General features: G+C 42.3%; 1 protein-coding gene across 1 annotated transcript; it reads right to left on the minus strand.

Annotated features, from left to right (window-relative positions):
• Positions 1-407: 407 nt before the first annotated feature.
• On the minus strand, positions 408-16120 carry exo1 (exonuclease 1). Its single transcript, XM_076077045.1, has 13 exons — positions 15778-16120; positions 15087-15206; positions 13423-13546; positions 12753-12890; positions 11090-11302; positions 10291-10478; positions 10040-10142; positions 9736-9949; positions 7961-8147; positions 6291-6840; positions 6029-6118; positions 3123-3304; positions 408-604 (listed from the first exon to the last, which is right to left on the minus strand). Exons 1-13 carry the CDS (start codon positions 15936-15938, stop codon positions 511-513), a joined length of 2364 nt encoding a protein of 787 aa, XP_075933160.1. The 5' UTR covers positions 15939-16120; the 3' UTR covers positions 408-510.
• Positions 16121-16991: the final 871 nt, after the last annotated feature.

Genomic DNA, 16991 nt, shown 5'->3' on the forward strand with positions numbered 1-16991 from the left:
ATAGATCCAAACTGCAAGTAGGCTGACAACACCAGCCCGGAGGTGAGCTTTGTTTCTCTCTCCAAAGACACTACTAAAAGGTACGTGAAGGCACACGCTCAACCTGACATTGTTAGATTGAGAGAACGTATTCTGTTCCACACACTATAAAGCTTGCGCTCAGGCCGACAGGTCAAGATCCTGGACATTGTTCTGAAGACGCAGGAAGCCAGACGTCTCATGGCCACATTCCTCAGCTTGCATGTGTGTAGGGTAAACACTCAAGTATGCACTGTGCATTTTTAACTAGGTGACACATTCTTTGGCTGGTGTGTTGACGCAACAGATAACAAGATGTGATGAAACTCCACTTCATGCAACTTAAGTCTAGTTAGGAAACTCAACGCCACACACAAGATACATTTGCATGAGAAGACGGTTGCTTTATTTAAAACTGTACATTAAGAAAAACAGGTTAATGAGAAATCATTAACATACATGGTATGTTTAAAAGCTTCACTCCCATACACATCAGAAGCTGGTGAGTAAGGAGCTGGCCGGCAGGTTGTCTTTGGCTGGAGACATGGGCTCTCCTTTCTTACGCGCACTAATCTTCTGGGAATCTCTGAAAAACACAAATGCGGTTTTAGAACTGATCTATTGAAAACAATCACTGGTTAAAGTTACTGGTGTTACAGCCGTGATGTCACCATGACAGTTAGTTTACACTATTGTCCACTGTAAGTGGGAGTTAGTCGAAGGTTTAAAACGGTTCCTCTGTCCTACCGTGACAGTGTTTTTATTATCTTCACTGGGAGATCATGAGATAGGTAGTGTGTGCATGAGTGTCTGTTCACGGCTAATCTCACATACCGCTGCTCAAAACCACATATTTTGGGTGCTCAGTTATTGCTGCATGCTCAAAGACGTCTCGTAATTTCAATGGCTCACTTTATGAAAACACCTTTTATTGCCTCTTTGATACTGCCATTGATTGATGGCTGACCGCTAGCTCCTCACTCATTACTCTTAACCGGCAGGGGGAGCAGGTTAAGAGCTGCCTCTCTCTGCAGCCAGAGACACAGAGGGGGAAAGCAGTTTACTCAGTAGACTTGAAGCCTAAAGAAATGCTTCAAGTCGCAGGATATGCCTGTGATGCGTGTCAGCACACACCCTGTGCAGACAGATGGTTGGATGTATTTGTACTATTGCCACCTTCATAAAGGGTTCATAAAGGCATTAGGATGGTATAAATGCTTGTTTTTGAATGAAGTGCGTTTTACGACACTTTACAGCCCATTGGTTGCGTACATCCCTGGTTGTTACTTGGCTCACTTTTATTGCTGCATGTGGTGTGTTTGGCTAACTGCTGATGGAACTAACAGTACACACACACACACACACACACACACACACACACACACACACACACACACACACACACACACACACACACACACACACACACACACACACACACACACACACACACACACACACACACACACACACACACACACACACACACACACACACACACACACACACACACACACACACACACACACACACACACACTACTGTCGGCCTAACATGTCTAAGTTGCAAACCTCTTTGCAACTTAGCCGCTGCAGACAGCGTGGTGAGGCTGGGTATGGTTTGAAAATGTTTGATACGTACTGATACCTTGAATACTGATACTGATGGCACAACAGTACTTTTTCTGATACTTTGTGAGAATGAAAACCTCATAGCCTTATCAGCAGCCCAGCTATGTTACTATAAATGACTACAGCTCTTGTCACTACTATGTGTAAAATTGTTTATTATGTAAACATTCCATTTTCTTGAAATTATGTAAACAGTCTGAGGTATTAGTTAATTGCAAAGCCAACATGTTGACAACATAAAAAATAAATAAAAATAAAATGTAACATTAAGGCCACGACCACAACAAATTCTCAAATATTAGACTTTAAAGTTTCAGTAAATATTAATCAGTCACTTTTCTAAATCCACATGAAGGCTCTTATGTGTGCATGTTGAAGCGTTTCTGATGTGGCTTGCAGGTGAAGGTCGGCCTTCTCTGCATCTAAGGTGATTGCACAATTACTGTCGAGCGCCGACATCTTTTCAATACTGGGTAGGATGGGCATAATTCAATACAGCTTGCTGACTTTATTTAGTTTTTTTACCAGATTGTATGATTGTCTTGTACGACAACTTTGAGCCGATTGCCCACACAAAGCTTGGTTTGTACCTGCGCCTGGTACCCTAGCACGAGCCGACACACGAGCTCTGAACACGCAGACCTGCAGTTTGTTGCAGGTTTCTGTGAAATGCCAGCGGGCGTACAAACGCCATAAACCTACCTCCTCAATACTAGGGAGGGATCGTAATTTACTGTAAACTCATATGTCATATTCATGGACTACTTTATTGCCTTTATAAAAGCCCTGCACAGAAAGAAGTCAAGTATTAAATGCATTATAAAGAAACAAAAAGGTTAAACATCCTGTATTTGATTTGGCTGCAAAATATTTACACAGATGTAGATTTTGTTTTTGATCTTCAGACAATTAGTTACTAAAATTCGGAGGTGCACGACCAAGCGTCGAGACAACTTGCAGAGCCTTCACACACTCATTTTCTGGAGCGCCCACCTCACGCCTGCTTCACTACGGGCGAGTAGAATCAGGCTTTACGACGCCGCTAGTTTTGGAGTATGGCTGAATTCATTCAATCACACAATACAGTGGTGGTTGTTGCAGATACACCTGGTGGAAATCTGCACTTTACTAAGTGACACTTTCTATTTTATATTATAGTTTTATTTTCTTATAGTATGATAGTTTACCAAAGCTGCGTGGGTAAAATGCTGCCTCAGCCCCAGCAGTAGGGTTGTGTCTGTCTTTGACACTTGCACTATGCTCCATTCAAAATAAATGTAAAGAAACTGATCCTTATGCATGCGTGGTTTCCCCACTGTACCACACTGAACCCAGACTGGGATCCTTTACACCCCTTCTCACAACTGCATAACAAAGCGGTTATTCTTTTAACATTATTATAACATTGGAACTTGGAACTAGTGTAGTGTATTCTATCAATAATTATATTTCTTTACAGAGTTTCTCTTTTACTTTTTGAAGCTGAAATTCTTCCAGAGGCTGCTGATGGTGGCCTGGACCCCAGGGGTGTTTTCATTATTGGAGGAAGAACCCACAGACTTTCTCCTCAGTCCACTGGCCCTGGCCGGGCCCAGTGTTCGCACCTTTGCTGCTTGACCCCGGCTGCTGGACTTTGGCTTCAACAGACCTGAAACCTGGAGGGACAAAGACCATGTATGTGACACAAGATTAACCATAGAGGAAAATACACACAAGCTTTTAATGCTATGACAAAAATCCTACATTTCTAAACCCTGAATTAATAAACAATGAGATGATAAAATCAATACACTAACTCGATCGCCATTATTGCAGGGGCATCTCTCTGTTTGAATGCAGGCTGTCCTAAGAAGTGTAAAATGTTCTACTTTAAGACACGAGGGGTTGCAGTGGTCCCACAGAATAAATTAACAAACTGTGGCATTATTGTGAAATAAAACGTTAGTTGCTCTAACTAGGGCAACCTAATGACCACCAACAAGCAGCGTTTTGGTTGCATGTCATATCCCTCAGTCTGCCTTTGTCTACTGTCTGCTATTCAATATTGACAAAGAGGTCAGAAAAATAGAAATGTAATGATTTAATGATACATTCCCTTTGATACGGACTTAACACAAACAGAAATGTTGTTTTTTGGGTTCGTAATTGGTGAGAGAGGGAGAGGGACACAGAGGAGAAAGAGAAAGGAAAAACAAAAGAGGGAGGTAGTTCTCACGTAGTAAACTTCCATCTTTTCCCCTCCTGCTCTCATTTACATGGCATGAAATACAAGTTGGTAATCAGTTAGCCTTGGTTTTGGTAGGTGTATATTTGAACCTAAGACAGAACCAGGCTAGCTGTTTCGCAGTTCAGTCTTTATGCTAAGCTAGGCTAACCACATCCTGCCTTCAATACTGTACTTAACACACAGACATGAGATTGATATCATCTTCTCATCTAATGCAACAGGAGCACACATGTCATTCTAGAGCGTTGTCCCTGCTCACTGGCTGCTTCTTGAGAGCAAAAGATATCATATGTGAGATGACATGGCTCGACAATCACAGAACATGTAGATGTTGTATGTAAAATACCTTTAGCTTTACTGAATTACTGTATATTGAGAAATTACAATGTACTTTATTTTCAGAATTTACAGCCCTGTGTCCGGAGCCTTTAATGGTTCTATGACTTCTTCTCCTTAGTTAAATGATAGTTAGTCTGACTTAATATGGGACACTGTGGGAGACTGGGTATAAGCCAATTGGTCGCCTATGTCAGCCAGCACTGTTCTCCCTTTTTACTAACACTATATTTTGCAAGGGCTCCGTCGCTGAATCCCGTGTTTAGCACCGCCCCAGATGATTGTGATTGGTTAAAGATATACAAACAAGCAATAGCGTTTTTTCCCCCTAAACCAGACTGCTGTGGAGATAGGTCTGGCTATATATGTAAGTTCAAGACTCCTCTTGAACTTACATATATTCACCCCTTTTCAAAGCGTAATGAATGGCATGCTCTGCTGGTTATGAAAATGAGTTGGATGGTAATATTAGTTAATTAGCTTGTCACTGTAGAAAAACCTCATTACCAGCACATTTCCCATGCTGCCAGGGGACATTAAACACCATGCTAATGAAATGCATTGGAGATTTACAGCTCCTTACGGCAGGCTGACACAACCCTCCTCCACTGTCTAATGGTAAAGAAGCTATGGGCCAACTCAGTGCCTTTGAAGAATAATGAACTAAGATTTAACCAAATATCCACAAGGTTAGACATAACTTATGCCACGTCCCCACTACTCCGTTTCCATTTGAAAACGCATATGTTTCGCTAAGTTTACACTGTGCGTCCACGCTACGTCGGCGTTTTCGAGCACCGAAAACAGAGGAGTTTGAAAACGCTCCTGAAGACGGATAAGTTTGAAAACTCCGGGTTGTGTTTTCGTGTGGACGGTCGAAAACGGATAAGTTTAGAAACGATGAGGCCCACACCCACATTCGCTACTTGATTGGTTCTTAGCAGTCATGACGTGTCCTTCCGTGATTCGTCACACTCATATCACCTGACCCTTACCCGGAAGCTCACAAACAAACAACAACATTGATTACCGATCGACTACCAGGTTAATTTAACATGGACAACTGATTACAGGCATTGCTGACCTTGTTGTCTTTACTAGCAGCTGTTGTTGGAGCGATTAGTGAGCGGCGTGACCAGCGGCGTTATCAGACCTACGGAGCGGACGTCTGAAGTCATGGTTAGCGGCTTTAGGGAGGGTGATGGATACAAAACGGAGGACTTTCCTTTTCTTATTACTGCTTATTTTGTTCTCCACATCTATTGTGAAGTCCGCAGATAAAATGTAAAGGAACAAAAGCAGTAAATGCTATTCAGTATGACAGATAAGCCACCAGCAGAGCTACGAGTGAGAGACGTGTGTTGACCACTTTTATGGATCATAATCTAGTAAACTTTTATGTGTAAGTGTTGATTTTAAAGTAAATTTGATGTGAGAGAGAGAGATAGAGCAAGACCTGCAGCGTTGTAACTAAGTCTGAAAAATAAAACTTTCCACGAACTGTGTCTGTTTGAGTTCATAGAGGAAGATTTTAAAGAAGATCTTAAGTATCAAACACGAGCTTTCATTATTAAAGACTACTTTATTACTCTCTCGTATTTTGTTTAACTAAGCAACCAATCTACTTCCTGTTTACATCGACACCACGCGCATGCCCAGTGTACGTGAAGAGTCACGTGATATTTGTTTTCAGGCATTTTAGTCTGAACGGAGATCTATTAGAAAACGATGCTGAAACGCCGTGTGGACGGAGAAAACGGAGTAGTATGGATGTAGTATGGATGTAGTATGGATGTAGCCTTAGGCACAAACCCACCTTTGATCTCAGCATACCAGGTTTCTGATATGCTTCTGTTGAGTGTGTGGGAATCTGCTCTGGCTCAGAATCTTTGCTTGAATTAATTTCCTGAGGAAGTAAATGAAAGACATGTAAGAACACAAAGCCATGCTACCAAAACAGTATTGCACACCAACTCATGAACCATGACACTCTGATGATGATGTGCCTGTGAAGGCTGACCCAACCACAAGGGATGTAAAAACATTTATAAAGGCGATGGAGATTTGTAGGAACGCACAGTTGCAGCATCCTCCTGGTAGGAGGAGGAGAAGCTGTCGGTGAGGACTTCCTCTTTGTGGCAGGAAGTGAGGTAAGGCTGGGACTGGGAGAAGTAGGCACTGTCCTGCAAAGGAGGTGAATCTTGGAGGTCATTATTTTTCACGTGTTCTCCATCAGTGGAGGACAGATGTGGTGGTGACATGTTTCCAGGAGGTCTGTGGGTCTTTGTGGACAAGGAAAAACTCTCCTTCTTATACTGAAACTGCTGCAGGGCGGACAGGCCTGACGTGGACTTAGGCGTTTTCAATTGTTCAGCCGTGGAGGAGCTGCCTGACCACTGAAACAGCCTTGGGCCCTGACTGACTGAACTGGGGGATGTGGTGCTAGGTGATGCAGGCGGGCTGGGGGTGTCCACAGATGGAATGTCTGGACCATCACTGTCCTTGGTCTGGGAGCTGGGAGAATTGTCCTGAGTGGGACTCCCCGCTCTGTTCTCTTCATCCTGAGGTAAATCCTCCTGAGCAGACATCTTAGTGCTCAGACTGGCTGAACTGGAACCGCTGAAGAATCTACATGTGGAAATAAACACAACCACATCAGGATAACATACAGTGTTGTGCAAGATGGCACTGCTCGAGTGACAGCCTGTTGCAGAAGCTTGTGTAACGTCCTGTGCATTTTGTTGTATTCAATTGCCTTGTTTTTACTTTATTTTAGCTCATATTGTTAATATGGATATGGTGTGGTTTCAACACTTTGGAGGAACAGGATCAGGAACTGAGTTGTGAGAGTCTGACCATTTTATCTGCGTAGAGAGTTCATGCTCTCTGTTATTGGTAACATCCCACCATCAGCCGCCCACTCCGTCATCGCTAAACCAAAGACTCAACACCCCAATGCTTTTATTGCCATTTCAGGAGACCTAAACCAAGCCCCGCCCCTCCCGGGAAGATCGAATCACGACCGGGTACTTCTTAACTCCCTGTGACCAAGAGGACAGTCGGGTGGTGGTTACAGGATGCTACTGAGGCACTTGAGGGATGTTTTCAGAGAGATATGTTCTGGGATGAAACACATTACGGGGTTTAAGGACAAGAAAAAAACAGGGCAGCTTGAGCAGAGTGTAGGTGGAGCCAGAATAATTCTCTGAAAACATTAACAAAACTTGCTAGCCAGTGTTAACATTAAGTTAACATTAACCAACAGGACCATATTAGCCAACTCAAACGCTGCTGGCAAACTACTTCACCAGGAGAGCAAACAGAAGCTCCAGAGAGGACAGCAGGCTAGTCAGCTAGCTCCAGCCTGCTCTCGCCCCAACAAAGTAGCCTCCTAGCGGCGAGGAGTAAGGCTTCCGCTGGCCATGCTGTTGGGCTCAACTTCTGTAATAAGCTATTAACCTGGCCAAATTAGTTAAACAACTTAATACTTCATCCACAATCTCTTGTCACATCGTAAGCACATTGCTATCGCCAGATACAGTAAGTGACAATTTTGTCCAGATCATTTTCTGTAAGCAGTGTCGCATGAAAGCATGATGGAATTATCAAGTTAGCTAAGGTAGCCAGCGGTCTGCTAGTGAGCTTGCTAATTGTGTTGCTTGCCATAAAGTACTCCATGGTAACCATACGTGTCTAGATTAGTAATTAATGATTCTGATAAGGAGCTGATCATTCGGTGTGATGTCACCTGCTGCATGTGGCCTGGCTGTCCTCCTCAGCTTCCTGGTTCCTCCTCTGCAGCAGGGTGGCGAAGCGGTTGCGTGGCCGAGGCGGACTGGTTAATGTTGGCTTGTCTGGATGCTGGTCTGACCTGGACCGCTTGTGACTGGAGGACGAGTACTGCTGGAGCACATCCTGATCTGATACACTAGAGTCTATGGGAGGAAAAAGACAAATACAGTCCAGATGTTATAAGCTAGGAACTGCTGCTGTTATCATTTGCTTTAGTATATCCATTCTGATTTGTATTCCAGAGCTCTGTTTCCTAAAGGACCAATTACCTGCAGATAATTAAATTTCATAAAAGGAGGACTGGATTGGGTGAAACTGTAAAACCAATTCTATCACCACAATCGAAAGTAAACTAAACCGCAATACACTCAACATCGGCTTAATGCGGTTATGATGAATCTATAGTATGTATTTATTATTTGTTTCCATTTAATTTCTTTAATTTCTTTTGAACTTTTCCATGGTTTCCTTGTTTTTGCTTTAAGCCTGCAAACTATCTTTGAAAGCATATTTTTTCAAACTCCTACGGACAAAAAAAACAAATAAGTTAGTTGAAAAGGAAAAATCTAAACAAAAGGCACAACAAAACAGCCTAGACTAGTCAATCAGTCAAGTTTCTATGTGTACCTGTTCTGTAAGATAAAAACAATAATAAGTGCAAAAAATGAACCGCAGTTCAATGTTAAATAAAATACAGTTTTAATCAATACTAGTGCAGTGCCCGTTTGGTACTGGCTGACTGCTTGGCTCCCGGTTGTCATCGTCACTCATTGCTCGTTGACTCCAGGGAAGTGAAGAGGAATTTGGTTACTAGGAATGTTAAAAATCTACTGCTTAACCATTAACCGATGATCAGAATTTTGACCGATTACTCTATAATTTAAGCAGTTCAAAGAAAAATGAAAATGAAAAAGCTGAAAGGAGATTAGCTGGTCCACCTTAAGAAGGTCAGCCCACCTTAAGTGAGCCGAAGTTGTTGCTAACCCCCTTCCCTTTAATCAGCAGTTAGCTGGCAAGGGAGACACAATAATTTAGCCTCGAGTTATATTAACGTTTTATTAAACGACAAATAAACTGAACATACACTTCACTGATACATTCACAGCTTTAACGTTGCTGACAACTTCACTCATCGTCACACTCTCTCTCTCTCTACGCAGAACTTGCAACACACTGGGGGAAACCCTGACTGAGTGTACCAGGCAGACACACTGCTGACAACATGGCAACTTAATTAATTGCAGTGGAGACTTACTGACAAAGTGGCTGCATTTGTCCACGACGACGCACATAACATTGTGGCCACTAACTCTCCCAGATGGGTGACCTGGGGATTTAACCGGTTTGTGTATCAGGTTATCGGGGCAGCTGGGCGGCTTGTTAATAAGCACATCAACGACAGAGCCCTGCATGCAAGGGACTGATCTTGACGGTTAACGGTTAATGATACATACAGAGATTCCTTGCTTTAGAGTTGGATATTATCAGATTATCAAAAACCCAATCATCTCCTGTACAGATGAGCAGTGGGGACCAACTACGAAATCTGGAGATGTTCAAACCTAAACCTTGTCCTTAAATTGTTCCACAGCCTAACTTGCAATGATCATCAGCCGTCATCAACCAATCAGATTTTTGCACTGAAGTAGACTTCTTTACTGACGGGGTAAAATGGGTATATTAGTGTTAAAAAGCATGCAGCTATCTAAACACTGCATGTTAATAGCTCACCTTCTCGTGGTCTCTTCACCTGCAGCTCTCTGGAGGACAGCCTCAGACCAACCAGACTGATGATTCTCTCCTTCCCCCTGGTGGAGAGAAGCCTGTCCGGGGAGGCAGCAGACAGGGGCGGGGCAACTGCTGCTGGCTTTAAGCCTCCACTCCAGACACTGGGCCCAGTGGGGGCTGGGGAGTGGTTCCAGCTGCGACTGCGGGGTTTAGAAAGCTAAAAGGGACATTTACAAAGTTGTTCTAAATTAAATAACACACTTAGTTAAAGGAGACCTGATTATCAAAATTGTCTGTGATCTGATACCTGTGGAATGGGTTTGTCTGGGCTGAAGTCATCTATCCTCTCCATGGTGTTGATGTCAAGGTTTCCCAAGGCCATCTGCAACCCTTTGTCATCTCCTAGATTTCTGGATTCAATGTCATCAAGGACAAAATACTTTGCAAGTGACGGAGAGGAACTTACAATTTCCCTTTTCTAAATAATATGAAACCAAATAGTTTCCACTGTTGAAAAAGGTGACACTACATACGATGTGACTCAGGGCAGGAGGATACAGTCCAGCGTAGCTGAGGGTGGCCGGGTCGATGTGCTCTGCGTACGGGTTGAGAGGTACGACCTTCCTCCTGACAGGATCAAACACCAGCTGGTAGAGGAAGGTGTTATTGGCTCGGACGAACCCCTCAATGTACTGCTCAGGGATGACTAGAGTCATCTTCAGATATTGGCCCATCTTTCTGATCACCTGACAGAGCAGCAAAAGCTCACAATGAGTTTGGAAGTCAAAGGTTTGTAGTAAAAAATGTTTTTTTTGTTTAGTTTTTTAAAGTGAGTCTGAGCAGTGGACACTGTGACCACAAGCAACAATTTGGGGATAATGGTTCAAATCGAAATGTACTGCAACGGTAGCACAAGTAGAGCAGAGTCAGAATTCTGACTGGCTTGTTTTAAACTGATCTATCTCCATACTGAGCAATTTGGAATGTGGTTGAAAGGTCTAGAAAAAGTTAGTAAATGTAAGTGTCATGCTCAAAAGTCACAAAGACAGTACTTAATGTCAATTATAGAATAATTTAGCTTATGAATTCATCTTTATGCTATATAGTCTCACTTTAAATCTGTTGGACCCCTTAGGAATGGTGATACCACTTTTTCCACGAGCTGATCTGAGAGACAGGGTTTTTGTTTTCCAGACTTTAGTCAGATGAGTTAAACGTACTTTCCCCAGAAGCAGGTTTGGTGTGCGCCATACGCTTCTATGTTGATCCATCAATCTTAAAAGTCAGGTACCTCTGGAATCACAACTTCAAATAGTAGTAACCTTGCAAAATGCATAATCCAACTTCATCATCTCACCTTGAGGATATCAGGGTCTTTGGCCAGTCGCAGCAGTTTGCAGGCTTTGCCTAGGCCGATGCCATGAAGGGAGGCCAGGTAGTCGCATCCAGAGAGGATGCACATGTAGCGAAACTTCTCCTCTGTGAAAATGTTCCCCAGAGAGCGACAGCGACCCATGTTGCTTTGGTCTATCTCCAGGCCGTTGCCCTGCTTGTCCATCTTGAGGATCACCTGCATGATTGGGAAAGACGATTGATTTAGAAGTTGGTGGCCATGTAAGAGCAGTGGTAGTACTACTACATGAGGCTATGTTTAAAGGTATGGTTTGCTGCAAACAGGATCAACACTGTAGTGTTGTTTCACTGGCTAACGCTGATCTGATATAGTCTGTCATTTTCCTCTCTCATTGGACAGCCAACTTACTTGTTGTTCTTACCGAAGAACACAAAATAAGCACCAATACCTTTCTCTGCCCATGCAAACTTTTATCTGGTTTGAATGATGACAACGACCAATAACATTACCCTTCTCCTGAGAACCATCAGGGCCCTGTTCTCCAAAGGCAGCTTAACTAACAAGCTGATATCAGGCTAAATAATCCGGTTCATTCTCATCCTGCTAATTTGGTTGATTGCCAGCAGTTTGAGAATTGATTTGTAAATCATGGATGGAGTTATCTTGGTGAGCAGTGTGCTCTTATTGTGAAATAAAGACAAAATGAGTGGAGTGCTGATCATGTGATTGTGGTCTCATGGTCTCATGGTCTCATGGTCTCATGGTCTCATGAGGTAGGTGAACTGAGAACAGTCAACAAATCTAATTTTATACGTGTTCCTGAATTGTTGCTGGTGGCTCTTTGATCTACATTGTGCGCCACAATATATCCACATCACTGTTAAACAGTTAGATATTAAGAGTGAATGTGCTGAGGCTCTCCCTATGGACTAGCAAGTGAATCATAAGCCTGTTTGAAAATGAAACCTTAAAAGCAGCTTTAAAATTGCATAAACAATCATTTTAGCAAATTGAGCTAAATGACAAATTCCTATTTAAATGTCAAATGAAATGCCATCTGTTCTGGCTCCATCGGTCTTTTAACGTTCAGAACCTTGCAGTTGGGTTGAGTCTTTTCTCAGTTTCTAAAACTACATTCTACTTGGTTCTTTTTTGTTTACAAACTGTTATTCATGGTATTTTATTAAGTTCAATTTGATTTAGTTTTAACATGTTTAGGTGAGGTTTTGTTGTGAAAATGTAATTCTGATAATTACCGGTGATGGTAAATGGACTGTACTTGTATAGAGCTTTTCTCGTCTTTCCGACCACTCAAAGCGCTTTAACACTACATGTCATCATTCACCCATTCATACACTGATGGAAGGGGCTAAGTGACAACATCAACACTCTTTCTTTATTAAACTACTTCATGTATGCGTTTCACAGCAACACATCTGGGTCACGGTCCAGCTGACTGTCAATAAGCATGCACTTTTGCAGATTTAGGCTTAAGGACTTGTTTCTATGGCAACGGCTACAGATGGATTTTAAATCAGTTTCAAAGAACCAAATAAATCAGACTTGTGTCAAATCGTCAACACTCTACTATGAGAACTATCCCCGTACAAAGAATGGTTTTCTCCATGGAGCTGGAAATGGATCCCCTGGATTTAGTACTCCGTACCTTTTTGCATCCGAATGCCAGCAGGTCAGAGTCTTCTGTGATGACAGCCTGGGCCAAACCACATTTAGTGAGGTACGCTAACTGAGCATCAGCTTCATATGGAGCCACAACACAGTCCACTCCTCTCGCCCTGGCAGCCTGGTTTAAAAAAAACAACACAAAAAACATTTTCTACACAACGACACCAACATCACTGGATGTAACCACTAAGAATAAAAGAACGTTTCAGAGAAACAAAGAAAGCAAAGCATGCAACTGTGGGGTCTAAATGGCCAAATGAAATATTGTCATAGCCTTTCTGATGTTGGCAGGGTTGACATGCAACCTGGAAGAGAAACTGTAGAGGGCCTCTACTGGGTCTGGTTCAAAAGTAGCGTAGCTGACTTCACTGACACTCAGCCCCGAAGCTGAGAACATTGGAGCAGAAATGAGGCGCGCTGCCCTTCGTTTCAATCACAGTGAGCTTTGTTGTTTGGTCATCAACACTCAGTTTGTTAAGTTTACAGCCATGCTGTTGCTCTCTGTTGCTCTGTGTAAAATGATGCAGTTCAAATAAAAAATAAAAAGTGCTGTCATTTGACTGACAAAATGAGAGTGGATTCTGGGTCTTCTTGACTAAAAGGCACGCATACCATTGACTTCAGCCTGGCAGGAGATAGTGAGTCCTCACCTTAATAAGGTTATGAGCCATGGCCGGGGTGATGTTAACACAGCGGGTAAAACAGTCTCTGGCCTCCGACAGCTTGCCTTCACGTAGTAGCTGTCGGCCTTTCTGAAGGTTGCCTTCTCTACGCCTGAAAAGTAAATGAATGAAACATGTATTTATTTGTGGAGGGGCTGTCTGGTCCCACCTGGTCTGTACATTCCTCTCTGCACCTTCACACATGACAATGTTGCTCTGTTGCTGTTTAGGAATGCAGTCCTTCCAACAGGCCAAGCTTTGTCTGAGCATGTTTGTTACCAGGTATGAAAAACACTGGATCATCGTGTGCATTCAGTTCTTCTCAGATGACAATACAGCTTCAGTGTCTGTTATGGTCACAAATGGTTTCTTTCTTTATACAAGATTCTCTGCAGGGTTCGTTTCTGTGTGAGTGATCTGTGACTGTATATCCTTTCCCCAGCTTTGGCCTCGGTATTTATTAGTTTTCAACCAGATAAGCTCAGTCCACAAAAGGCCACTTTGTAGCTACTCATCCCCTCCGATATGAATGAGATTTATTTGATGAATCTCTCAATTATTTTTTTTAGATCAATCCTATAATGGTTTGCTCTCTGAAAGTAAAACATGTCCATCAGTTTCCCAGAGTCCAAGGCAACATCTTCAAATTCTTTGGTGTGTCCGACCAGCAGTCCAGAACCCAAAGATCTTTGGTTTACAATGATAGAAAACAGAGAAAGGCAGCAAATCCTTAGTTGAGATGTTGGAACCGGATATTGTTCAGCGGTTTTTGCTTGATGAATGACTTAAAATTCTAAAACAACTACAAAAGAAATTTCTGTTGATTATTACTCAATCAATCAACCAACAGTATCAGCACTAATGTGATCCAGTGGTGAAGCTCCTCCCAATAGAGGGTATGCAGTGCTTCCCTCTCTTTATAGAAAATGGCCACCATAGCATAAAGCGTACCATGTCTGTAGTCTGAGCTGAGCTCTGTTTTATAATTCAATGTTTCTTACTTGCTTTGTAAGTACCATGTAAAAAATGGCATCACATTATATGGAAACAATTACAGTTTAATTCCTTCACTTTGTTGAAAAAGCGGAGGAATTCTCTCTGATGTGTTAACAGTGCTGCCAACTAGCCGTGTTTTGTTTCTGACTGAACTATTGCTGCTGCTTTATTTTGCCTGAAGAACCAGCGTCTCCCGGGTAGAAGCTATTAAGGTTATGATGAATAACTGTTGTCTGTTATCTTCAGAGTCCAGAGGACATTCAGATAAAAGGGAAAACATCTTCAACCACTGAACAATCACTCCATCAACTTGATAAAAACACACTCAATTTGTTTCAGATGTACCAACCAATGAGATTTATGCATTTTATCTGCTGGTCTATTGTGCCGGTTTCCAAGTAACGTCATCAGTGCACACATGGTCGAAAACAAAGGACAATGACTGACAGCTTATGAAGAGATCAACTTGAGGAGAATATGTTCATTATGTAGAGAGGAAAAGCGGTTTGCACACTGTGGATAATTAGCTGTTAGCTCCAGCTATCTGGTCAAGCCATACACCTTCTATGGTGCATAGTACGCCGTATAGCATGCTGTCCATGAAAGGTATGTGTCGCGCATCTATACACTCATGCACAATAAAGGTAAATACTCACTCTCTGCGAGCCCTCTCCACTTCTTTTTTTGAAGGCAGATTGCGTCCATCAAACACCAGAATTGGTTTGACACTGAAGGCCAACAGCATTTCCACAAATTTCATGCAGTACCACACATACCTAGGATTGAAAAAAATCAAAATGCCAATATCAGTTCTGGACATTCAAACCTCACTGCCAGATTACTGTTAGTGGCATTGACACAATAGATAAATAGTTGTAAACATTTTCTATTTTGCTGTATTTGATCTGGTCAGGATAAACAGTTACCTGGTTTCATTGCAGTATGCTTAATTAGGGCCATAAACAACTGCAGTCAGCTGATTGGTTCAAAGATATGACTTGCTGCCTGTGCTGGTTGGATCATGTGGTTCAAGCTGTGAAGCCTTGAGAGCACACTAGTCTTTGACCGTGCTTAACCTGTTTACTGTGGCTATCGTGCCTGTATAGTATGTTGCACATATTTTGTTACCAAATTATATTTTAGTTTTGAAAAAGAAAGGTTTTTTGTAAACATCTGAATAGAAGAACAGGGGCTATGAGTGCCATTGAAACATTAACAACTATATGCTTGGACCCCACCGCAATAAGTGGACATTGTCGAGAAATAGGCAGAACCCCACTGACAATTACAAAATATTAACAGATTCCTGAACACATTTTCATTTTTTAGAATAATACAAATGCTTACTGGTCAGTTGGTTCTCCTTTTGCAAGTTTCTCAGCACATGAAAATGCTCCTTTATGCAGCCAACAGTACGTGTCCACGGCCACGGTCTGGTCTTTGTATTTCTTCACATTGATGGGCTCTGCAGCATCTTTGATGAACTGCAGCAGGCCAGAGATTCCCATTTCCAGCTGCTGATATGAGCCACGCTGATTCTGCAGCTGTAAAACAATCAGGAAAATACTGATAAAAACAACAGGCCCTCATGTGACTGTGTTGTCCAGCCCTTCAGATGTGTGACTCTCTGCAAAGGCAATCTCATCTTATGGCTTTGTCTCTTTTTGGTTATTTTAGGGCAACTTATACCTTTTTCATTAGATTGACACAGTGGAGAGGTGACAGGAAATTTAGAGGGAGAGAGATGAAGAATGACATGCAGCTAAAGTCCCCAGCTGGAATCAACGCGGAGACGTTGTGGTTCATTGCATGTTATCCTGTTAGTGAAAAGAAACTAGGTTTGACAATTGATTTGTCACATTTAAAGGCAAAATCTGTTGTCCAAATACATAAATGGAACCGGTTGTCGAATTTTAGTATTATGGCATTGCATGCTACGATATACAATATATCAATATATTCTGCTGCTGTTGACAGCCAGTTTAGATAAGCAATATCTGTAAACACAATTATATATTTTAAAAAGCTGCGTACATTTCTGTATCTATTCCTCATTTTCATTTAGTATATTTCTTATATCACCAAAAACTTCTAATCTGAGCCATTAGCTGAGTTGGAGTTGGTGAGAAGATGATTTCATGCTGTGTGCTGTGAGCTCATCCTCGGACATGTGCGCCTCTAGGTGCAGAGACTCCATCCTGTGTGACCAACAGCTTCCATGTCAAAAAACAGGGTTCACAAAGAACTACTTGATCCTTTGTTTCTGCTTAATGTCAGCGACTACGTAGGACTACAGTATCACAGAGAATACATCTCTCTAATGGAGATGGAATCCTGTTGTACTTACCGCAGCGTTACAATCTGAAGTAATCATGAATCCGGACACTTGCTGTAACGTTACTTCTCGTAGAACGGAAATACCACGCTAACCATTTCACCACTTAAGACCGCAGCGTTATATTAAGCACCCTTTGATGCGCAGTGCACCCAACATATCTAATTCCCACTGTCAGGATGAACGCTTTATCCCGCTGTATTCATCCACCAAAACACAATAGATT

This window comes from Anarhichas minor, unplaced genomic scaffold (genome assembly GCF_050575085.1).
Source record: "Anarhichas minor isolate MPS153535 unplaced genomic scaffold, ASM5057508v1 ptg000058l, whole genome shotgun sequence".
In the NCBI taxonomy this organism is placed as follows: Eukaryota; Metazoa; Chordata; class Actinopteri; order Perciformes; family Anarhichadidae; genus Anarhichas; species Anarhichas minor.

Bases quoted from the DNA above. Each gene is read 5' to 3' on its own strand.
- exo1 (XM_076077045.1), bottom strand. From the start codon at position 15,938: ATGGGAATCTCTGGCCTGCTGCAGTTCATCAAAGATGCTGCAGAGCCC. The intron at 13,547-15,086 runs GTGAGTATTTAC...TTTACTTTTCAG, and splicing joins GTGGAGAGGGCTCGCAGAGA to GCGTAGAGAAGGCAACCTTC. The intron at 11,303-12,752 runs GTACGGAGTACT...CCAATCATGCAG, and splicing joins TGGCATTCGGATGCAAAAAG to GTGATCCTCAAGATGGACAA.